The sequence below is a fragment of the Taurulus bubalis genome (assembly GCF_910589615.1).
Source record: "Taurulus bubalis genome assembly, chromosome: 1".
NCBI lineage: Eukaryota > Metazoa > Chordata > Actinopteri > Perciformes > Cottidae > Taurulus > Taurulus bubalis.
The window spans coordinates 40147798-40172987 of NC_136589.1; the positions used below are offsets into that span (position 1 = coordinate 40147798).

A 25190-nucleotide genomic window follows, 5' to 3' on the forward strand; every position below is an offset into this window, starting at 1 on the left:
CTGCCATTAATTCTGGTTTCTAAACTTTTATTCTGGTCCTATCTTTTCATCTTTTAGATCATGTTTTCTTTAGCATATATACGCATTTTATTAAATCAAATTGAATGTGTGCTGTCTTCACAGGCCCTGAATTAATCCCTTCCTAGTGTGACAGCAATGAAAGAGATGGGGCACGAAATCCACAGCCGCTCTTTTTGTGCACAAACGCATTCCAACTTTCAGACAAAGTTAATGAGGCGTCAGGAGTCTGAGAGCCAAATGAGGATGGGCATCTTCCGCCCAAAGAAAAGGAACAATTAAAAGTCATCAACCACATAGCATACGGGCGTGTAACGACAGACTTGAAAATATTTTAACCAATATTTTAATGTATGTCTTTCCCCTTCGTCGTGTAAAGGCAATCATCCTGAAAGTATGAAAACAATCACATGATTAGACACATGTTTATTAGAAAAAACATATTTTAGTACTCTGGAATCAGAGAAGACATATAAATAGAAATGCATGAAATCCAGATCAAACTACTGTGTGTCTTTTCCACAGTAGTTGGCTGTAGTCATTCTTTCTCATGGCATGTTGATCACATCCATGGGGCGTTTGATGAGCAGGGTCACCTCCAGTTCCCCCGTCTCCCGGAAGAACTGAGCCTTTCCCCCGTGGCTGTGGGTCGGATGCGGGAGGTGAAGACCCAGTTTGCTGAAGAGAGGGGAGCACACAGGTTAAGAGAAGGAGCGAGAGCGTTGTCTGATGGAGGAGGATGTTCAACCCTCTGATTAAAAGGAAATGTCATGGGGATGGGAGAGCTCTTGGTCTGAACTCCGTCCCGAGGGGATTAAAAATGAAAGAGAACATTTTCAAAGCATCCCTTACTATTTTGGCGTCCGGAGATCGAGGAACTTTTCTCTCGTATCCAGGACCACTTCTGTTGCTTCGGTGTCTGGTAGTTTGATTTTCACCTGTGGCAGAGGGGAAAGGTCAGCCTCGTTAATACACTGTTCAATCTTCACTTTTTGTTCAAAGGATACAGCATTTTCTCACTATTGTTAATAAGCACTGCTTTTTCAGTTCTAATAAACTAGCTCAGGCTGTAATAGATCATTATTTCCTGGATTGTGGTGAAAAAGAAAGATGTTTAATATCCCTGTGTGTCTCTTGCTGTCCCTGATCACATCCATGTACATTGCTTTCTTTTTTTTACAGCTTCAAAAAGTTTAGTTCAGTATACAAATCCTGTGGTGGTCGATAAATTACCAGCATGGCTTCACAACACATGGAGGACGGGTCCTTTCTGCTCAAGCCCAGGAACAGATCCTCTGTCCCCACACTCTGCTTCAGGATTACTTCATACCTGGACACAAAGGTTACACTATAAAGTGCACTTGACATCACAATGGACAGAATCAATAGAGAACAACAACATACATAAATAAGCGTATATGAGTGTCAGCTGAGGCTTAATTGTGATAAATATTTCAGACAGTCTTGTTCTCCCTTTCACTCTGGAAGAGACACAAAAAGACTACAATCAGAAAACGAATAAAAAAGAGACAAAAAAGGCCATAAAGAGACCAAAACAACCACAAAGAGACAACAAATAACTACAGAGAGACATAAAAAAAGACACAAAGAGATGCAAAGCAGCTACAAAGAGATCCAAAATGACCACAAACAGACACTGAACAACTACAAACATCATACTCAGGTTGTGGCCGCAGGTCAGCGAGGTCATCATACTGGGAGCCCTCGGCCACCTCTTCCTCGCTCCATATATCTTTGCCGTTCTTCTTCTCACAGGCAGTTGACACTAAATAAACAGCAATACGCACATGCACAAGTTCTGTTAATGACTGAGGAGTATTTTTCTTCTTCTAAGAGTTATGTGCAAGAGAAATACAAAGCATTACCTTCTTGATCTCTTTTGGGTGGGGGGCCGATGTGTCCAGGACCGAGTCCTGCACGAGCGGTCTGTTGAGATTAATTATGTTATTGTAAACCAACGGAGCGTTTAGGCCTCTCACGTGGAAATTAGTCTTTTGCTTCACAGACATATACACATAAAAACTTCCTCTGCCATAGGTTAGAATATATGACTATTAGTTTGGGATTAAGTGCGCAACATTAACAATAAAGACAGTCAATTATATCTTAAAGTCAATTGTTTGGTAAAATGACAAATGGAATAAAGATAACATATGAGAAATAGACACTTGAATAAATGGCACTAATGGCATCCAGTCATTTCATCTTTAATCTCTATAAGAATAAAAGAAAATATAACAAGCGAATAACTATTTTCAAGTTACTTTGTGTGTCTTCCTTTATTTGAGACTTAAGTCATTAAGAACAGCATTAAGGGCCAAATGAAACAAATGAACAGTCACAATCGGAGCAGACTACATGAGGCTCAGAGAGCAGAATATTTTACCGTACAGTCTTCATCACCACCATCATCATCATCATGCTGAGTTGATAACAGGGAAGAGAGAGCCTGCAGCTGCTGAACGGATGACGCTCCAAAACACTCCATTTAGAATACAACTTTATACCTGTCAATAGTTTTATATAGATAAATATTTAAAAACACCGAAACAACTAACCTATATAACTTCCTTCAAAAACGGCGACCGGTAAAAAAAGAAATAGTGGAAAAACGAACGTGATGGGCCGTTTCTGTTGACGCTTCCATGGCAACCGGTGACGTCACAGTGACGGATAAGGAACACCCTCGCGCAAATGAACGGGTGAAAATGGAGGAAAAACTGAACGCAAAAGTCACAAATAGTCAAATTAAACATTGCAATACTCATTTAATAACATACTAAATTAAAACAGTGAATAGCTACAACAATGAATAGATTTTTTTTTAAACACAATTTGAGGACATTTTTTATTCAACATTGAAGTAAAACAATTAAAAAAGGAACTAGGTCCACCTCAAAGTGCCGGGTTAGTCAGAATATAATTGCTGATGCATTTATGTCTTGCAGCATTTTAATATTGACTTTGGTTGAGGTAATTTTAAGTACTTTCGATGTTGTACATTGTATTGAATAAGCAGTTTGATCTATAACAAGGTAGCATTCATTATAAGAAGATCATGTTTAGCATTTAAAAAGTGAATCAGTAGCTGTCAAATACAAATTAGTGTGAGAAGGAACTACACTATCTCCCAATTAAATGTAGTAAAATTGAAGTATAAAGTGGCATAACAAGGAATTACTGAATTAAAGAATAAGTGCCGACACTTTCCACCAGTTACTGCCCATTAAATAACAAATAATGGAAAACACATTTTATTACCACTTCATACAATGTTAATTCATGGTGAAGAACCCGCATATAAAAACCTTTCCAAAAACTATCTGATCTTGGACGTTTCTGCAGAACAGAAAGGCGGCGTAATTGTCTTTTCGCGTCATGTCCCTCCTCGGACACCGTAGCGAAACACATGGCCCGTAGGGATCATGTTGAAGGTGACAGGTAGCGCAATGCCGGGAGCTGCGACTTTATTGCCGACCCCTGTGTTCGCCGCCGCCGGTGACGAGGAGCCGGAGACCCCCGCCCCTTTGCTCCGGGACGAACTGACTCTGTACGGCGCTCCGCGGCGGGAGTCCCCGCATGTGGAGCTCGAAGAAGCGGGTCAGCTGGAGCAAAGAGTCGCCTCCGTCAGGAAGTTAACGGAGCCGTACGCGCGCTGGTGTCTGGCCACCTATGACGCAATTAAACCCAGAGTTCAAAGCACCGTCAGATGCGGGAGCGACACCTACGCGTACTTGAAGAACCCGCCGAAGGACTTCTACCCACGGGCGGGAGTCATCGCCTTCACCGGCTTCCTGGGGCTGCTTCTCGCCAGAGGCTCCCGGGTCAAGAAGCTCGTGTACCCGGCGGGCCTGATGACCGTGAGCGCCTCCCTCTACTACCCGGAGCGCGCGGCGGCCGCCGTCAGGTCCGGCGGGGACTCCGTGTACGATCGGGCGGTGCAGGGCTACGCCGCGCTGGAGAAGATGGTGAAGCCCCAAAGAAAAGGCACCGACTCAGAGAATAAACCATGAGGATGCTAGTGTGACTGCAACACCAACAATAATCTGCTTTTTGTTCACTGATCCAGCAGATTGACACGTGCTACCTAGACAGGCTGTAATCTTGTGTGACCTCCTCAGGCCCACTTTCTTGCACTAAACTTCGCATGTAACTCAGGCCGGGCTTTTATATGTGAAGGATTTCTGATTTGAATGTATATTTATGTAAAGAATTAATAAAAAAATAAACTGTCTTTCACTTTTTTTGGTTGAGTTTATTTGTTGATTGCAAGTTCAACTTTTTCCAAAGCGAAAGTGTCACAAGTTTGACTTACTATATGAAAAGTAAACTGAATATATTTTAGTTTTGGACTGTTGGTTGGACAAAATAAGCCATTTAAAAAACCTCACTACAGGCTTCAGGAAATTATGAACACTATTATGTTTTATAGAGCAAATGATGAACCAATTAGTTGAGAAATTCAATTATTATAATCATCAGTTGCTGCCCTGGAATGTGAAACACCGTAACGGCGGTAAATGAGCCGACTAATACGTGACTCTGGGACATTTATTCAAAAAGCCAGATTACATTAGCAACACAACCTTTTCCATAATGTACATTATTCATTTGTGAGAAAACTATAAATTGCATTGTTAGTAATAACAATATTACCAAAGACAACGCCTGGAATCTAAGGGTTAACACTGTACGACTGTTAAACATCTTTATTCATCTCAGCCCAAAAAAAGAAAGAAAATTGTACAAAATTAAATATCACTTTAATGAAATCCGTCTCAGAGGAGCACCAGCTTCTCATTCAGAGCAATCTGTGCTTGGGTGAGGTTAGACAGGTAGGTCACCATCAACAGGTCCTGCAACACAAAACAAGAGCGTTAACATTTTGTTATCACGAGCTTCTTCTACTGCGACAACAAATTTCCCCTAGGGGATTAACAAAGAATATATCTATCTATCTTATCCCTGATTATGCACAGTGTTACAAGTCAATGACTTTGAGGTCGGACAGAGAGCTGTGTGTAAAGAAGAACGAGACTAGAGGAGCCGGCAGAGCACGAATAACAGGAAACAGAGCCTGAGGAAGTGTGTGAATGTGCTAAAAACAAGAACGGAAGGCCGAAGGAGATGAACTGAATCCAATAAGGAAGACGACGCCGACCATCAGCAGTGATGAGAATAAACTGTTGGAGAAATTAAGCGGACGAGGAGCACTCACATTGATGTTGGAGTTGAGCATGTTCTCAAAGTCCTCGGCTGAGATGGTGGGCACCTTGTTGACCAGGTCCATCAGGAAGCGGCCCACGCTGTTGTCCGCCGCCACTTTGCCAGACTGAGACGGATCGAACAGCATTAGCATCACAAGCGTAAATACTTCACAAATTATCTCGCTGGAATACGACCAGGAAAACAAACAAACGACAGAACGTATCGCTTCGTCCTTTCAGAGGATAAATGCTCACCATCACGTCATCGATGTACGCCAGCATGGTGGTCAGCATGTCCTGCACCCGGGCTGCAGAGCCAGCCACCTGGGACAGGTCGGAGGTCAGCCCCTTGGTGCGGCTGGGAAGCACACGCGTCCTCTGCAGAAGGTCCACTGTGACAAGCGGATGGGAATCGTTAAGAGTACAGTACTACAATTACCAGAAAAGTACTGAGATAGTTAGATTAAAGTATATCGGCTGCAAAAACACATCAAATGGGGAAGTTTGCATGTTTTTATTTGCTCAGTCAAAGTCACTAATAAACATGCAAGCGCCTAGTTTTCACGACTTTTGGACCTCACGTGAGCAACCAATCACAGCTGGCCGATATCTTTTCATTCTTCCGTAAATATTGGTCTACGGCAAATACACGGAGGAGAAGTTAATCATTTCAGTGCAGGGAGAGTTACCATCTGTTCCACGGGCCGTTTTACTCGCTTCACTCGTTGGCCGAACGAGGACTGAACGCCCGGTTGAAAGGTCGGACAAATCCCACACAGACAAATCGAGCAGGAAAGCTACTGTGAGGGATTCGCGGCGCTGGAAACCCATTTATCGTTGTTTAGTTTGCGAGGCCTACTGTTTAATTACAGCAACTTGATCATTATCGTTGTGGTGGCAGCACGCAGGTTTTGGTTGCTTAGTAGCGGCAGACGCGACTTTAGTGCAACACCCCAAAGCACCTTGGGTAAAAGCGGCATGGCTGCCGTTTTAAATGCATGTTTTAACACATGTGAACAGTCCCATATGCATTATTTAAGTTGATTTACTATTAACATGCACACCATTACATTTTTACGACTGCAATTCAAATATTTCTCCCCATGACAAAACAAAAAAAAGAATCAGATATTTAGTTAGTAAGCACTTGTTTCCAAACAGTCATAATGTATTGTTTGTATTCTTACCGCCTATCCTCTCAGTGTCATAGTAGACATACTTGACAGTCAGTGGGGTGAACATCACACCAACAGTCTTTCCTGGCACGCCCATCTGCGCACTGTGTGGGAGATACACAAGCACATTCAACACACAGTCTCAATCTGGAGTGACACACACAAAAAAAGTCCATGACAGGAATATCAGCCAACCTGACGTAGGCGCGGATGCTCATCTTGCCGCTCTGCAGCGCCGTGTCCATCGTCAGGTGGATGGGGTTGGTGGCCTCGCGGCTGTAGTACTCGTGAATGAGCACCGAGTGTTCTGTGATGTCAAAGCCGGTGGCGTACCTATGAGGACAGACGGCACTGTGGTGAGATTTTTGTAAAAAAAATAAATAAAAAAAATCTAATTCCATTTTATATATTTCAAATTCGCTCAACTGACGCACCATCCGATGATGACCTCGGTGGGCGACACCCTCTTGTGGAGCTCGTACATGTTCTTAGCGAACTCCATGTCCACAGCAACCTGTCGGCAAAGAGGTTACAATTTGACACATTTTACAATGCAATGTGAGGCGACCATCCAGGTCACCAGGTATTAGTATCAAGCTCAACCATGTTTGTTTTCTTCAATAGTCATATACAATAAATACCATTTTAAGAAGTCCAACAGGAAACTTTACTTTGGTCCCGCTACAGTTTCATAATGAACAACAAAAATCTTTACACTACTAAACAAAGTTTGAGCATAAAAAACAAAAATTACACTAGCTTACAAAAAAGAAAAAGGAGTCTTAGTCATGATGCAGGAAAAAAAAAAAATCGATACAGCATAGTGTCGCGATATTTTGCGTGCGATATTGTATTGATACACGGAAGCCAAGTATCAATCTTTTATATCAATTATAAACCTTTTGGTCTTAAAAAAATACAATCAATTGCTTCTTCAGTCCACTAGATGGTGCTGTGTTTTCTGGTGAGGTCAGCATAGGTCAGCGTGGAAGTTGGTCGAAACAAACATGAGACATCGGAGATTATTTTTTTTTTTTTTAATGCACCGTTATAATAAGGGGGCGGGGTGCCCGCCTGAAGAAACCCCCTTCCCTCTGTAATTTTCTCGATAGCGCCAGATCACAAGTCGTTATTTAAGGTTCTCTTTCCTATAGAGCAGGTCTGCACTTTGTTTTGTTATTAAACAAACGGCCATATTTTATTTATATTATCCACACGACAGCTTGTCATTTATGCCTCTACATGGTCGTGTTAACACTTCTCTGATCTCTTTATCGCGCATGGTGGAGTTCCACCCCGATGCGAACAGACGCGCACACACACACGTTCAGTTTCTTCGCAATTTCCTGCATGGAATAGTCTTAATTTCTAAGAACAAGAACAGACTGTCGAGTTTCACATGAAAGTTCTCTTTTTCTGGCCATTTTGAGAGTATAATGGAACCCACAAATGTGATGCTATGCATAGGAAGGCCAGTTGTAAAGCTTCTCTCACCAGCATTACTGTTTTAAGATGTGCTAACATAATTGCACAAGGGTTTTCTAATCATCCATTAGTCTTCTATGCAATGAGCAAACACAATATCCCATTAGAACACTGAGTGATAGTTTCTGAAAATGGGCCTCTATACACCTATGTAGATACTTCATTAAAAACCAGACATTTCCACCTAGAATAGTCATTTACCACATTAACAATGTATAGTGTATTTCTGATTCATTTATTGTTATCTTCATTGAAAAAAACAGGAAAAATGAGGACATTTCTAAATGACCCCAAACCTTTGAACGGTTGTGTGTGTGTGTGTGTGTATATATATACATTTTGTAGACTTAATACTTACAATATGCAATACTGCTGTTTTATACTGAATATTGTTTTGCTACTACTACATTTCACTTCATAATATTACACTTATATGCCATAATATGTATAATGTACCAGCCTTGTTATTTGACCATATTAAGTCAAACTGTTATACCACTTTACCTTGAGGAGACGTCACTGTTAGTCTAGAACACTGAATAATGTTTCCACCAGGTAAACATGAACATGCACACCTCTCTGTGTGACAGTGATTATAACTACATAACATATATAAATAAAAAAGCATAATTATATAGATTATAATTAACTGGAGGATACACTTTTGTCTACACGTAGATCTTAAACCCTTAGATATAAACAGTAGCCCGGCCACCCTACGGAGGAAGCTCATTTAGTTTTTTTATTACAATAAAAGTTGGATAAAATCTCCACTTGTCCTCTCCTATGTAGTGAGGTGTCGGTAGGTAGAACTGCAGAGCCGCTGACTCGCCGCTCTCCTGTCTGACGTCACACGCTGCCACGGACTCTCCGCTGCCAGTAATCTCACTCGCTGTCTCTCCAACAATGGACTAGCTTCCATTAAAAAACTGGTGGGAGGGAAATGAAGCCGCTGCAGACATCTTAACGCTGATTGGCCAAGACTCGACATGTCAAAGATCTTCTATTGCTAAGATGATCACGACCTCAGTTTTTTTCCGTGTCCCACTCCCATCTCAGAAACGGCGGTCAGTTGACCCCCCCCCCCCCCCCCCCCTCCCTCTCCCAAAAACTCTTCGGATCTACACGATTCACGTAGGTTACCTATTTTGGTTTCAAAACGGCGAATTTCGCTGAAAAGGTGAGGGATTTTCATGTCTCTCACACTCGCCACGGCGTTAACAGGTTACGCTTGTGCGACTCGACGATTTTTGGCATTTTGCCAGAAGTCTCCGTGAGGTCCTTTCTGCGTCTCTCAAAACAGAATACAGATCTCAGGTCAATGTTGACCATGAATTGTATCAAATCTACAACCCCGTTTTAAAAAGATGTGTAGAGGCTCACTGCAGCCACTAATACTGATGCAACCTGATGGCTGACACATATCTGCACTCATTCGGTTTTGTTTGGCAAAAAAAAAAAATAGCTTATTGTTTTCCACAATTAGCTATTTAGTTGTAACTAAATATTAGTTATTTTTTGCACAGATAGAACTTTATTTGCATTGTTCCAAGTGATTGAAAAAAAAATTAAAAATTGTCTGATGAAGCAATTTGATTTACTTGAAAGTGATTGCAATTTTCTTTATTCTGTTATGTATGAAAGAACATATGGAGTCACAAAATGAAGTTATTTACAGAAAAAGTTTGAGAACCACTGCTTTTGTGTTGGATTGCCTATAAAATTCCCACGAAGCCCCTTATCACACCAACACTAGACTTATACACAACATCTACAGAAACTTGTGTGACCCATGTGCAGATCACGACCAGAAACAATCACAAGTAGTTTGTTTGGCTCCATCTTCCACTATTGTTTTGTTAGTCAATTTATTGTTATTGGTTAAAGATATATTGAGTATTTTTACATGTAATATTGCTTTACTTATATGTAGAAATGCTGCTGTAGCAAAACAATATAACCTCAGCGTTTGTGAGTGATATGATGACAATTTGCCATTGAAGCTGACGAAACAATGCACCTGGAGGAGAGGATCCCTCCTGCTCGTTTATTAAAGGCAAGCTGGCGTTCACACACCGGCCTGTTGAGCAACATGAGTGGGAGAACATACCTCATCTTCAGACTCGTTGTGGGGGACAGAGAAGCAGTTGGTCACCTCGATGGAGTGCTTGTCAATAGTACCTGAGGAGGACAAACACGTTAAAAGTGAAGCTTTAGCATCGAGCTAACCGCCTTCGCATTGTTAGCTCGCAAACAGCCAGCTGGTATAAGAGAGATATAAGCTAGCTAGCTTAGCCAACGTGCGTTAGCATCGAAGCTAACACCCGCCGGTCAGCGCGGCACTCTGCTTTAATCACGACGGTTACCACCCGGTAACATGTATACACCGTCTGCTCACCTAGCAGGGTCCCGATCACACGACTCGCGCCCTCGTTTCTCCGCTCGTAAGAGTCGCAGATGGAGGCGAGAACGACGGGGTGAATCTTCACCACTGGCCCGTAAACCGACATCTTGGAAAGAGAGGGAGTGACGTCACCGACGGGTGGGACACATATAGCACCACCTAGAGGCCGGCGGCCGAATAGCGGCTCTTAATACAGCGCGTGATTATGATCGAGTCATCGATACTGTTCATGATACAATCCAGTTGTGTGTCCGTGTCGGATATCAGGAGAAGTTATTTATTATGTATTTTATATTCTCAAGGGGTCTTGCGTATTTTGTCTTTCCTATAGAAGAGCCACAAATAAACAAATATATTTGCATTAAAACGAAACATTTAAAGCCTATTAAAAATACAAATAATCGATATTATACTATGTCCTTTTGACCAGACAATAAATACAATGTATTTATGTTATAACATTTTTTTAAAGGCCTCCAGAGGAGGGAGATGCCTCTGTTAAGCGTCTGAGGCTGATGACAGCATCCTCTGCCGCTCAGTGCTGCACACCTGACCGACTCCATCAGATGCACGGGTGATGGAGCTCTCTACGCTGCCGGGTTGCTATCCTATTGCCACCATTTCGCAAGTCCACTGCCCGACACATGTTCTACAACCAACGCCGTGATCTTTTTACAGTGATTGCTTTTTTTTGTTTTGTTTTTTTCTTCTTCCCATTTTTCTTGCGTCGCCCTCTATTTATTGTGAACTGCTGAGTGGTCGGATCGAGGTGGTCTTTGTTTTTGTGCGTGTGTGTGTTTTTTTTCTTCTCCTGGAAAAGCGAACAAGGAGCGGACAGATGCTGCGACGCTGGTAAACACCAGAAATGGGTGTCATCGAGCCAATAACGCTGCCAGTCGCGGTTCGCTCTCGGATCAGATTTTCGTTTTTCTTACGATAAATCATCTGCTCCGATCCGGGTCTCTCATATAACGTCTACACGTCGCTCCCACTGAGCAGGTAAGATTTGGATCATTCTCAAGCTGTAAATGATCCTGCTTTGGTTTCTGGAGCCCATTGGCCGACGAACAGAGACCCTCTAATAGAGACTATTTCTCATCCATCCATCAGGTCGTGCGTCATCTTGATTGTCACCATCAGTCTCCTTCTTGCGTACCCCCCTCCTCCCTCCCCATTTGTCCAAATGGACGCGCATCATGCAAGGCTAAAGAGCACCAGGAGTCCATTTTACTGAGCAAACAAATGTCAGAGACACTCCATGTCCAACAAACGTGCATTTCAGTTTCTCTTATTTATATGCCACTTATGTAAGAAATCCCAGCAGGCCTGCAGGATAAACCAACCACATTTAACAAAGCAGTAAGTGCACTTACACAACACTCACACACACATGCATGGACTGACCATACTTTGTGTGTGTGTGTGTGCTAATTTTGCTTTTAAATGAGGGAGGAAGTGAAAAAACAGGCAGAGACAGGATGTCAGATCTGCATGGCAAGCAGCACGGAAGCTACAGGCCAAGATAGCTGTATTTTAGGACAAATTAAAGGGACTGAAAAGCTCCTGAAGTCGGTCCTATTTCTTCTCAGAAATCACTTGTCGGTGAATTCATTTCATGATTTCATGTGATCGTTGTGTTCTTCTCCTGTGTTCCAGGCTTCAGTCAAGCAAACAAATGGTTCAATCAATAGACTTTGGACACAGACTGCCATAGGGAGGATATCAGTAACACACTAATACACTTGACACACACACACACACACAAACGCACACACACACGAGCGATGGCGCTGGAGAACTCGGCCTTCCCCGCCCGGCCGGCCTCTCTCTCGCTCCCTGTGGAGGAGAAGGTGGAAGGGGAAGAAGTGGAGGCGGTCACCGAGGCCTCCGCCGGCGTCTTCAGCTTCTCGGAGGACCTGGACCCCGTCGTCACCACGGAGGAGGTGCTGCCACCGTCGCCCTTAGTTAAGGTCAAAAGGTCGTTCCAGAACAAGCTGGCTGAGCGAGAGGCCCAAGCCAATGAGCCCAGGAAGAAGGTCCCGGGAGCGGAGAAGGAGAAGGAGAAGGAGAGGGGTAGATTCGGGTGGGGTGAGTGGCTCTGCATCCTTTTTCCTATTTAACAAAGAAATTATAAATGTTGAATGTCTTTTTAACCCCTTCAAGGGACTGACTCTGACTCTGGCGTCTGGGTCAAGGTTTTCTCAGCAGTTTTACACATATTGTGTCATTTGACATCTTTGTGAATGTTCATTGTATTTTTTTGTGCCATGATACCTGCCAGAGGCACAACATTACACAATCAAGCCACAGCAGACTTTTTTTCCCCCCTCCAAAAATCGAAACCATCAATGCCAGATGTCCCGTTTTGGCGCCCCTCAATGTATACCAGAATATCAACCGCGAGAGACACTTTGACATTTAGGGCTGAACTATTCCTTTAAACCTCCTCCCTCTGTAGGTCTAGGAGGACGCACAATGGTGTACTTCCTCTTCTCCCGAGTGTTTGACGACGTGGTCCCGTCGCACTTCATCTCCTCTCTTTTTCATTTCCGTGCAACTCCTCCACCGGCCTGTCTTTCCTCTGAGCCTTCCTCTCTTTCTCTCTCCAATCTCTCGACGCGCCTTCGTGCAAAACTCGCAGTTGTGTCTTCAAACAGGAAATGTAGAAAGGCAGCTTTGTTCGCGCTTTTTGAAGTATTATAAAGGGTTTTTCGAAAAGGGTTTCCCGGAACACAGGTTTATGAAACTAAGCCACCTGTTAAGACTCGTCTTCAACCTTGTTTACGCCCTAGAAACGCACTAAAACTCTCTGCTGCACGTTCACATACGTTGTGTTGCTTCTCCCCCGTGTCTCACACCACCAGGCCGGACTAAGCGTAAGCGTCAGCGCTACGTGGAGAAGAACGGTCGCTGCAACGTGCAGCACGGTAACATGCGGGAGACGTACCGCTACCTGACCGACATCTTCACCACGCTGGTGGACCTCAACTGGCGCTGCTCGCTCTTCGTCTTCGTCATGGCCTACGCCGTCACGTGGCTCTTCTTCGGGGCCATCTGGTACCTCATCGCTTACTGTCGGTAAGAAGAGGAAGGAGAGTGTTAGTTTAGTGTGTTTAGAGTGTGGAGATTTGAACACAGTGGCTGCTACGGCACGACCCAGTGACAACGAGCGAGATCCTCTGGCTCGAAATGTATTGATGTTAAAAATAACTTTCAGACTTTGTGTTATCAAAAACAGGGCTTTCCTTATCTGTGTGCTTTTCTTCTTTCCACCTCCACATAAAGGAATAGTTGACATTTTCGGGGGTTGTGCTCATTCACTTTTTTTTTTAGTTAGATGGAAATATTGACACCACTTTGACGTGTGTATAATAGATATGAAGCTACAGCAAAGATAATTGATTTGCTAATTTGACTTATTACCCTTCAGACAGAGCCAGGCTAGCTGTTTCCCCCTGTTTCCAGTCTTTGTGCTAAGCTACGCTAACCTTCTCCTGGCTGAATCTTCATAAATAACAGACTGACATGAGAGAGGTATCGATCTTCCCATCAAACTGTAGGGAAGTAAGCCAATGATCATATTTCCTCTAAAAAAAAAGTGCACTCATCTCGCAACCATCACGAGGCAATACTACCTTTTTAAGTGCTCAAAGATGGATGAAGACATTTCTGCAACGAAGGCTTAAAAAAAGCTTTTCAGCCCCCTCCCCAAAAGAAAAGCAGATGACAAAGCAGTATTAATATCACAGAGTATTTCATCACGATGAGTCGCCTCTTCACTCGATGTGTCTGCTGGATCCCCCGCTCTAATTAGCTAACGTACTCGTCTCATAAAAAAACGTGACCTCTTCATATCAATTACAGGCCACCTTAAGCTGTGCCAGAGAGCTGTCGGTGTTATTGCAATCCCTTGGTCACCAACACAGGTCAATAAAAGTCATATATTATATAGACTACTTAACACCACTTTCATTAATGAGCTCTTCCTCTCTCACCAGAGCTGTGTTAATCAGCACCATTAGGCAGCGTCGCGAGTAGTTTGAAAAAGAAAATCCGCAGACTCGTCTAGTGGCACAAGACGGATAAACCGGCACAGCGGAGACGCTTGCATGTGGAGATATACGATGGGAAAAGTCGTTTTTTGCAGCATCAACAAAAAAGAAGGAACGTCAGGTTAATCTTTATGGTTAATATGAGGATTACCTCTTTTTCATTATCCGAATTAGCTGAAAGGCGCCTTTAGATGTAAAAGGAGAGACGAGTTGTCAGACGTATGCGTCTGCACCTCTGTTCTAAGAATATAAATCTTCTCGCTCTCTTGTCTATTTTTTCCCCCTTGACACCCACTTTGTCACCCTCCCCCTTTCTCACACATCCTCCCTCCCCCTCCCCTCAGGGGCGATCTGGACCATCTGGGGGACGAGACGTGGACGCCGTGCGTCAACAACGTCAACGGCTTCATCTCGGCCTTCCTCTTCTCCATCGAGACGGAGACCACCATTGGCTACGGCCACCGCGTCATCACCGACCAGTGTCCGGTGGGCACCATGCTGCTGCTGCTGCAAGCCATACTGGGTTCAATGGTCAACGCCTTCATGGTGAGCATTTTGGGACTGAGAAATGGGAAAAATCATCTATGGGAAAATATGAGATTACTTTATTTCCTTTCCTGCATTTTACACAGAATTTAGATTTTGAGACTTCACATAAAAGGGAGGAGAACGTCCCTTACAGAGGGACTTGTACATTACATGTTTCAGTATGTTAGGAAACTAAATATTACAGGACAAAATCATTTAAAACTGCATACAAAAATGTTGCAGAACACATCTATTGTGTTTGCAGAGCTGTGTCTAACATACGGTGGCTGTCAATCCTGCTATATATAGGACATCAGGAAGTTGAAGAGAAATATAAAGTATAACAAAATTGGTTTTTAGATTCTTAGTCAAATAATCTAATTTCATTTAGAAAAAATAACCTTTCCGAAAGGCGCGTAAATAATCAAAAACAAATCAAAATGCTGTTTGATTAGAAGGAGGCCTCCTGCTAGCTCAACTGTATCAAAAAAAAGAAGAAGTTCTTCTTCTTGAGCCGAGAGAGAAGCGTGTATGCATCAACACCATGCAGACAAAATCACACTAATGTGGTGGAGATGAAACGCTTCCAGAAAAAGAATATTAACGCGTAAAAATGTGCTGATGGAGCTTGATAATATTTCTTTTTCACCAAGTAGGCACTATTTTGATGAGGATGAATCCCACACGCTAACGTCCGAGCAGAATCATGTTTATGCATGTTTGCTGGAAACATGCCATATTAGTAACAGGGCTGTTTTACTATTCATATTGGATAATGAGTCTGAGGTTAATGCGAGTGTCACTACTGTGTTTTAACACTGCAAACTGGGAATAATCAGCACCCACTGCTGTACAGCCTTGTGTTAATTTTTTTTTTTTAAACAAGAGAAGCCATTCATTTTTTCCGATAATCCTCTGCTTCCTCCAGTTCCTGCCAACATGTGGGCCTCTTGCAGCCACTCTGTGCGTCTTTGAGTCTTCACCTACCTTCTCTGTGCAGGTCGGCTGTATGTTCGTGAAGATCTCGCAGCCCAACAAACGGGCGGAGACGCTGGTGTTCTCCAAACACGCCGTCATCTCCCTGCGAGACGACAAGCCCTGCCTGATGTTCAGGGTGGGCGACCTTCGGAGCTCCCACATCGTCGGGGCCAACATGAGGGCCAAGCTCATCAAGTCCAAACAGACGCAGGAGGGTGAGGCGGCCCGATTGAGCAAACACATTTTCACGAGTAGATTCTGCGGTTTTCAGCAGCATCTTCCCTGCCACAGTCAGACTGATGGCAAAACAAAAAAACTGTTGAAATAGGTTTAACAATAACCAAACATTACCTCACTTCACTTATCATGTGCAATATGTGATATATTTTGTCTGTGAAATCATGTGTCAAACACCTGCAATATCCCACCTCTCAAAATGTGCAATATTCCCATATAACTCTCCCCTTTTCCCTCTTTTCACAATCCAGGAACAGCACTCAGGACTAGCCTATTTATTACTGTTATTTAACACTTTTTAAAAACTGTATCTAATACCTCTCTTGTACATATACCACCGTATGTATAGTGTTTTCATATTTTATATTTTTTCTCTTTCTTATTACAGTGTGTTTTTATTTCCCAGACTGTTGACTCAGAGAGCCTTGCCCAAAAAAATCCAATGTGTCTGGACTGTTGGTCTAGGCACAAATGGCAAAATAAAAAAACCTTGAACCATGACCCAATCGGGAGGATCTTGATTTATCAATAAAGCCGCTCATCATTTCCTCACCTCACCATTTTGCCGTCTCCTTCCAGGCGAGTTCATCCCTCTGGACCAGACGGACATCAGCGTGGGCTTTGAGACGGGCGACGATCGCCTCTTCCTGGTGTCCCCGCTGGTGATCTCCCACGAGATCGACTTGCACTCGCCCTTCTGGGACATGTCGCAGGCCCAGCTGGAGAAGGAGGACTTTGAGATTGTGGTCATCCTGGAGGGAATGGTGGAGGCAACCGGTGAGGATTGTGTGAAACCTTGTTCAGAGTAAAGAAAGATTAAAACCCTTCGGACTGTCCTCGGGAAATCATTCCCCCGAACATTTAGAGGGCAGTTAAGTCAACTCGCAGGTCATCTTAAAAGTCTGGCAGCCTTGAACAAGTCAAATAAAGATATCTACATAAAAATGACAGAGCAGGATGTGATTATATGTTATGTTTGCATATGTGGGAGAAGGAAAAATATGCTGTTGAAAATAAATGCTGGTATAGTTCAAATGTATCGAGGTACAAGCCATATAAAAAATACCATTAAGAATGTTTTATCACCTCAGGGGCTTTAAATGATTTGTTGTAGGTAAAAAAAAAAGGTTATAGAATGAAACAACCTAACAGCATTGTTTTGTATGGGAAATAATGCCCTGCAATTTAATTTGGCTGTAACGTTCTAATAGGCCTCGATGTTGTAAATGCATGTTTGGCTGCAACAGCAAGTATTGAGCATTAGGAAATTAATCTTGCAGATGCACACGGCAGTCTGATATTACAGTAATACGTCACTGTTTTACAGAAAGCAAACCCCTGTCCAAAGCTGTCCATTAGAAAAATGAAAGTCCCCCTTTCCAGAATGTCTGAATTTAGATCTGCAATTCATCTCTTCTCGTCTTTCGGGGGAAGCTTTTAGAGCCTTGTGATGCTGCGATTACAGGGGAAACATACATATATCTAGAAGTGTATTCAAGTGAACGTGTTGTATAATAGGAAACAACACTGGAGAGTAATCCCTGGAGCTCGTGCTCTTCAGAGGGAGAGTTTCCTACTCTGTACGTTCTCGTAACTTCACTGTTGACAATAGAAAACACACCTATTTTTAGGCCCCTTCCTTGAAAATTGCATACCCAAACTAAAAAGGGTGTATCTCTGCAACCACTATTTGAATAATCTTGGTTATAATAAAAGGTACACATGTGAGATTTTGTTCAGATGTGTAAATATCAGTCTATATGTTACTGGTTAAGAGTAAATGAAGAGGATACACAGCAAAAATGAAAAGGGTTCAGGTCCGCCCAGAAAAAAAACAATTTCAGGATGATTATTTCTTTGAAATGATGCAGCTGTAAGGTCCAACTCTAACCCAAATCATAGCACAATATGTGAACATTCTCTCTGCAAAGGTTGACTTTGATAAAGTGAAGCAGAACAAAGTTAGAGAGGGTTTAGTACAGAGAACATTCAGACGAGGTCTCCAAAATTTGCATTGGGGCACATTTGTGACATTTGAATTTTTTCATGTACCAAAAAAAATAAATAAAAAAAAAAGTGTTACATTGTGTGTGCAGCAAGCAGGCATAGAAACCATCCAGATCCCCACACCAGATAATGTGTGTCAGTCAACACTCATCTGCCCGTGAGCAAGGCACCGACCCCGATGGACCCACTCGCTGTTAATCACACTGCTCTCTGCTCGTAGATCCCCTCAGACGTGACACATTTAGAAGCGGAGTTTGCTCTGTTTCCTGGTTGTATTTCAGAGTCTGTTTATCTCTTTTGTCCGATTCACTCCGAGAGGATGATGGACTCAACCGATCCTCACTGTTTGGAAGGAATTCAGTGTCTCAGAGCTATTCATGAAGCGTCTTTTCCGCGAGGTAAAGGTGGACCTCTCGGTCTACTCCGAATACTGATCGCCTCGCCAATGAAACTGTTTGTGACTCAACCGTTATTTTCCTCTTCTGCATCACACCGGTGCTCACCAGTGTTCTTGTGTGTGCGTGTGCAGGTATGACGTGCCAGGCGAGGAGCTCCTACCTGGCGGAGGAGGTGATGTGGGGTCACAGGTTCAGCCCCATGATGCTGCTGGCAGAGGGCTTCTTCGACATCGACTACGGAGCCTTTCATCACACGTTTGAGGTAAAGGCTTTTGAAGCTACAGGCTTGGAGCAGCTTGCCGTTAATGTACCTGCAACTGGCAACATGTGTTGGGAGTGCACTTTGCAGGGTTCATACACATTTACCTTAAATGACACAAATGAATGAGAGACAATAGTTTGATTAAAAGAATAAACATTTATATAGATGCCTGTATGTATGCCTGCTTACATTCTGAGTGTCTTTCTTTTAAAAGCATATTCATTATTTCAAACTCAGCGTAAATTAACGACATGAACACATGAATATAACACATTTCCAATACTTTTACAAAACCTTTGGGATTTTATTTTTTTCAAGGACTTTTCCAGGCCTGGAAATAACCATTTTAAAATTCCATGACTTTTCCAGGATTTCCATGACTGTAAGAATCTTGACGTTGTAACTCTGGGTCGGTTTGTGTCTACAGGAGGACGGGCAGTGCAGTCACAATGGAGTTTGGTAGCTCTAACAATTTAAAACATTTAATCATAAATGTCAAAAATCTGCTGTTAAACTGTGTTTGTCTGGAGAAGGCAATAATAATAATAATTCAAACTTTTATAGCGCTTTTCTAAGTACACAAAGATGCTTTACATTGGGGACAAGAGACAGAGACAAATGGAACAAAACAAAAATGGAAAGACAAAGCAAACAAAAACAAAACAAACAGAACATTTTTGGTAACAGAAAAAAGAAAACATGCCAGTTCTTCGTCCGACTACAAGTGCTTGAGTAAGTTGTCCCTATTCCGGTCTCCACCTACATGTAGAACTGAATTCTCACGCTCGTTCTCCCGGGGATGTTGAAAGGAAGGCATTCTGGGAAATACAGGAACTCTAACTGAAGTGTTTATTTCATGTTTATTTTAGTAGGGACATAGCACGTTGTATAATCCATGCCTATCCCTGGATAACGCACACACACACAGCACTGAACACACAATAACAACATAAACATCTAATAATAAAAGAAGTACCTGATCACACATTGCTACAAGTTTGACCTCTCTTTCAAAACTGCTTTAAAATTAATCATAAATTCATCATTTTTTTGTGGGTGAGTTGAATATATATATTTTGAGCATCTTTCATCCCTGTTATTTTAATTTTTGTGTCTGTAAGCTGCTACTACGACAAACAAATGTCCCCTTGGGGATTAATAAAGTATCTATCTATCTATCTATCTATCTATCTATCTATCTATCTATCTATCTATCTATCTATCTATCTATCTATCTCCAGAGCAGGTTTTATCGACGTTATAGGCGATGCAGGTGGAGGAGAAAAGGGTATACTGATTAAGTAAATTACAACATTTAAAGGAATAGTTTGACATTTTGGGGGGAATACACTTAAATAAATATGAAACTCCCACCACCAGCAGCTGGTTAGCTTAGCTTAGCATAAAGACTGGAAACAAGGACAAACAGCGAGCCCACCTCTGTTTAAAGGTGACAACACCCACCACAAAGGGTGCAGTGACTTCCTGGAGTCTACACTGTTTGCATCCCGATCTCTAGCGCATATATAGCATCTATAACATCTATAGTGCGTTTAGGGAGTGTCCAACTCCACTTTTGCCAGCTAAACACATAATCCGACTGCAAAGTGAAGCGCAAGTGGCAAAGGGGTTGTGTTTAGAGTGTAACGTACATCAAACCCATCAGAATGACCTCTAGAGGCCAGGTGCTCCTTCCCTCCGCACATTACTTTTTTTAATTGGCCTATTCAGGAAATTGGAGAAATTGGCTTCCCTGTGTGTTCAACTATTCAGGAAATTGGAGTGTATACGGAAACTACTGCGCCCTTGCCTTGAGACCAGGTTTAGTTTTGTCATAGGCTCGATCGCCTCAGGATAGCAACGCTCCAACAGGGCGCCTGACCACACCTCCTTTGAAGGCTGACACGCCCATGGGCGCACAGACCGCCTAGGTCCGGATCCAACTGTGACAGTTGACAGTTTTTCACACACATACAGGAAACATATAAGGGCCCAGGAACTGATTGGCTTTTGTACGGGTTAAAGAAATGAGAACGGTATTTAGCGTGCTAATTAGTGAGCTTTAAACAGGGTTCATACACATTTTGACCAATGCATTTCCATGACTTTTCCATGACTTTAAACCAAATTTCCATGACCAAACATTTTGTGAAATCTCGGTGTAAACATGAAAAAGTGAGAAAATGTAGTATTTAAACTAACAATGAGAATTCCAAAGCATACAGTAAACCTTAAATGACACAAATGAATGAGAGACAATAGTTTGATTAAAAGAATAAACATTTATATAGATGTCTGTATGTATGCCTGCCAGTGGCGGCCGACCCATAGAGGGCAAAAAAAAACCAATATGATTTATCGATACTTTATTCAAATAGATAGATCAGAGTGCACTCCCTCTCTCTCTTTCTCTCATACAGGCCGTTTCTCAATCAGCGTTCTTCTCTGTACTTGTGTTCTCGTGGACTCGTGAAACGTCATCAGCCCAAGTACTGTTGCAATTCAAAAGTCCGCTTCTCGCCAAGAACGGTGAAAATGCCCGGATGTGACTTGATCCGCCCATTTTACCGGGGATGCATGAGAGCAGATTTGAGCGTACTTGAGAGAGCCAATATCCCAGAATGCATTTCGGACTAGCAAACGGGGAACAATGAGAAAACTCATAACTGAAAGTTGACATTCTATGAATACTACCGTTGTTGAGTCACAAAATGTAATTTTAGGATGTTTTCAGGCGAGAAGTTAGTTGTTTAAGCATCAAATCTGTGGTCGCTTTCTCAAGAATCGGCCGACTTAAAAAGATACGCCGACGGTTTGAGGTCCTGCTCGCGGGACCGTGAGCCCCGCAGCACCGGGCCGTCAGCGCTCTGCTGCCCGCCGAGAGCAGCCTGATCCCGGCTGGACTTTTTGAAATGATCCGCTGGCTCCGATGTCTCCGTATCGATTAAACATGAGATATAATTCTGTTTCGAGAATTTAACAAGCAATCATTATTATTTATTCACAGTCACATTAAATCAGTTTGACTGAGGGAAAGGTTAAGGTTTATAACTTAAGATTTTAATTTAACTTTTACTTTGAACTACAGCGGTGTCTTAGTACTTTTGACCGAATTGTTTGCAATTATATGTATATATATAAGTATATATATATATAATACATATTTATAAACATATAATATATACAATTATATGTGTATGTCTGGGAAACCAGTACAAAAAAAGCAGGGTTGTCATATTTTGTTTGAATGTAAAAATACTTTACAGTGAAGAATCAGAGTAACCATGACAACAACAGCTGAGGTGGTGACGTCATCAAGTCAGCTGCTGTTCCAATTGCAGAAAGACCGTCCTGCGTTCTCCTGTCCAGGAGTTCACAAGCCAAGACATGTGTACTTGGTATTGAGAAACGGCCACAGAGACGGGCTCAAAGGGGCGGGGCTCGAGGGGGCGGGGCTCGAGGGGGCGGGGCTCGAGGGGGCGGGGCTGCAGCGCAAACAGACACAGCGCGCCTCACAGAGTGATCGCTGGGGAGACATGCACGAGCTTTTTAACTTCAAACTATAAACAACGTTTATAGTTTGAAGTTAAAAAGTTTGAAGCTGTAGTTTGAAGTCAAGTGTTTTGTATTTATTTATATTTAAAGTATACTTTAAATAGTTGATATATTGTTCAATTTGAAGAAAAAAATCTGCCATGGCAATAACAAAGTACGGTTCAGGCACTGGTATCGTTTTAAAAGTATCGTTTTAGCACCGGTATCGGGGGAAAAAAACGATACCCATCCCTACTTATAATATACTGAATTGTATTAATAAGATGTCCTTATTATGTCAAAGTGTTGGAATAAATGTTAAATATTTAACTGCAAAGTAGTAATGCGTGATACCTTTTTTTGCATTGAATCATACTGGGATTAAATGGCCCCACCAAAAACAAATGCCACCAGTCGCCACTGATGCCTGCTTATATTCTGAGTGTCTTTCTTTTAAAAGCATATTAATTATTTCAAACTCAGCATAAATGAACGTCATGAACACATGAATACAACACATTTCCATGATTTTTCCAAAACTTTTGGGGATTTTATTTTTTTCAAGGACTTTTCCATGTCTGAAAATAACCATTTTAAAATTCCATGACTTTTCCAGGTTTTCCATGACCGTAAGAACCCTGTTTAAAGGTTCTGGATCTTGTTACCTTGAGACAGAGCCAGGCGAGCTGCTTCTGGTCTTTAAACTAAGCTGATATAATAAAGCTCAGATGAATCTTACCGTGGAAGCAAATAAGTGTATTCCCCAAAAAGTAGAACTCATCAGTGGATGAGGCTTCTTTTCGCCGTCTTGGCAATGCCAATCTCTTCATCAAGTGGACATCTGAAATAAGAGTTTAGCGATTTGACCAACTCGACTTGTTTCCCCCCCTCCAAGGTGGACATGCCCTCCTGCTCAGCCCGAGAGCTCTCATTGGCTGCAGCCAGACTGGACGCTCACCTCTACTGGTCCATCTCCAGCAGGCTGGACGAGGAGCCCACCCTGACCAACCAGGCGGCCAAGCAGCCGGACAGCGGCTCGGCCGGCAGCAAAGGAGGGGAGCCGACCTTCATCATCGGAGAGATGACGGACATCCAGGAGCAGACGGGACTGGGCGAGCTGAACGGCAGCGTCGCCACCGACCAGTCCGAATCAGAGGCCTAGAACAGACAATGTTTACAAAGACCTTCAGTTTATCACCACGATTAGTGTTTGCGAATCTTTTCTTTGGAGGCAAATGAGTAGTGTCATGAGGCCTAGTTCTACAGTATATGCCATATCTTACGTTACTATATGAAAGAGTCTATTTCTTGATATTTTGTTTATTATTTCTATGTTGATCTTTGTTACAAGCGTACTGTATGTGTGCTACCTTTTCTTTGTCCATCGCCATGTGTTTTTAGCTCCAATCACCCTTGCCTATATCTACATTTAAATGACAAAACTATGCTTTAGGTGGGGTCTACAATAGTATATCCTGTGGACCACGGTAGAAAGTTGCAAAAAAAAAAAAAGATGACACGGTGGTTGTTTGTGCAGAGTCATCTGTGTGGATTGTTCACATTTAAAATAGGTGCCGTGCATAGACGCTTTATTTTCACCTGCGCATGAATATCTCTAGATGATATTGAAGTATAGACTGAAATTGTCGTACCTTCAAATTTCTTGAGATGCAAAGATCGCTCTGAGGTTTGTTGTACATCGATCAGGTGTTAACATGGTGGGAAGGTAACATACTCTGCTAGAAAACTTCATTTGGCCACAAACCATCACGTGGTGCTAGAAACAATCTTCATAAATATATATTTGGCTGACAAAAAGATTACAAAAGTGGCCAGTGCACAACAAAGCTGGTTTCCTGTCCTGGGTGTAAACAATGTGTTTATCTTCTTTAGGCACAGAGAACATTGTTTGATTGTTTGTTAAAGAGTAACTTAAAGGAATAGTGTTAGTTTTGCTTGACGAAGGGGTTGTACGAGGGACTTATTCGTAGTCAGTGTTTTAAGTACAGCGGATGGCAGACAGGAGTATTTCTGTGGACACCAACGTCACACAGCAACACAGCGGTGGAGCAGCGACTCCTGTGTTCTGAGAGGTAAAAGCACTGTTTTATGTCAATGGAGTCTGGTGGCTTTGAAGAGAGAAAAAGATAACCGCCTTAGTTTCCCGTCACTAAAGGGTCGTCTCCGTAAAAAAATCGTAAATGCAGCGTAAGTCCACTTATATGAACTCTTTTAAAGTGGGCCTTTCTTTGAGGTGGTAAAAATATCCACACCAGCAGATTGCTTTTCTACGGTAGATAACACAACGACTGTGAATAAGTACTTCATACAATCCCACTGCAGTTGAGGTCACGAAAAGTATATTTAAATTGCTCTTTAACCCCGGTATGAATTTGCTGACATTCCTAACTGCGCTCTCACAAGATGGTGACGAGAGTCTCCGTCTACAACCTTTATCGTAGAGACGGGTGAAACCTCGATAGTGTCCGCGGCTGCGTTTCACACGTGTAGCACAAGGACGATCTGTCTTCTGTTCCCAGCCGAGTAGAAATTAAAAGCACAACAGTGCCCTGCTCAGTTTAGCCCGAAACCCCTGGTTCTGCTGCTGTGTAGATATGTGGCCATTTTTACTTGATGTTTTTAATATGTACTACAACACAGCAACTAGAGGTAATAAACTGCAGTATATTACAGAAAGAAACTCTGGTGTGATACTCTGCGTACTAACGTAAAGATGTGCTATATTTATATTTACAGACTGCGCATGCTGAACGCTGAAACCACCGAGCTGAGTGAACAATTCAAAGTGGTCCGATATGACAAATGTGTTTGTTCTAGGTCCTAAAAATAAGGCTTAACCCTAAATTAAATCACAGAACACGGA

General features: G+C 42.5%; 4 protein-coding genes across 4 annotated transcripts; 2 read left to right on the forward strand and 2 right to left on the reverse strand.

Moving 5' to 3' along the window:
- Positions 1-558: 558 nt before the first annotated feature.
- dnaaf6 (dynein axonemal assembly factor 6) lies at positions 559-2527 on the reverse strand (the record flags this gene model as incomplete). The annotated part of the gene is made up of 6 exons (XM_079232831.1): positions 559-696; positions 871-956; positions 1252-1348; positions 1699-1804; positions 1905-1965; positions 2426-2527. The coding sequence occupies 6 exons, from the start codon at positions 2525-2527 to the stop codon at positions 567-569; spliced, it is 582 nt and encodes a 193-aa protein (XP_079088957.1). The 3' UTR covers positions 559-566.
- A 937-nt stretch (positions 2528-3464) lies between these two features.
- LOC306734070 (MICOS complex subunit MIC26-like) lies at positions 3465-4278 on the forward strand (the record flags this gene model as incomplete). Its single annotated transcript, XM_079215400.1, has 1 exon — positions 3465-4278. One exon carries the CDS (start codon positions 3465-3467, stop codon positions 4050-4052), a length of 588 nt encoding a protein of 195 aa, XP_079071526.1. The 3' UTR covers positions 4053-4278.
- A 455-nt stretch (positions 4279-4733) lies between these two features.
- On the reverse strand, positions 4734-10428 carry eif3f (eukaryotic translation initiation factor 3, subunit F). The gene is made up of 8 exons (XM_079215411.1): positions 10305-10428; positions 10017-10087; positions 6856-6935; positions 6617-6754; positions 6434-6525; positions 5502-5638; positions 5258-5371; positions 4734-4895 (listed from the first exon to the last, which is right to left on the reverse strand). Exons 1-8 carry the CDS (start codon positions 10414-10416, stop codon positions 4818-4820), a joined length of 822 nt encoding a protein of 273 aa, XP_079071537.1. The 5' UTR covers positions 10417-10428; the 3' UTR covers positions 4734-4817.
- Positions 10429-12094: 1666 nt separating this feature from the next.
- On the forward strand, positions 12095-23468 carry kcnj9 (potassium inwardly rectifying channel subfamily J member 9; the record flags this gene model as incomplete). The annotated part of the gene is made up of 7 exons (XM_079222874.1): positions 12095-12398; positions 13175-13388; positions 14707-14908; positions 15891-16083; positions 16685-16882; positions 18642-18772; positions 23202-23468. 7 exons carry the CDS (start codon positions 12095-12097, stop codon positions 23466-23468), a joined length of 1509 nt encoding a protein of 502 aa, XP_079079000.1.
- Between the last annotated feature and the right edge of the window lie 1722 nt (positions 23469-25190).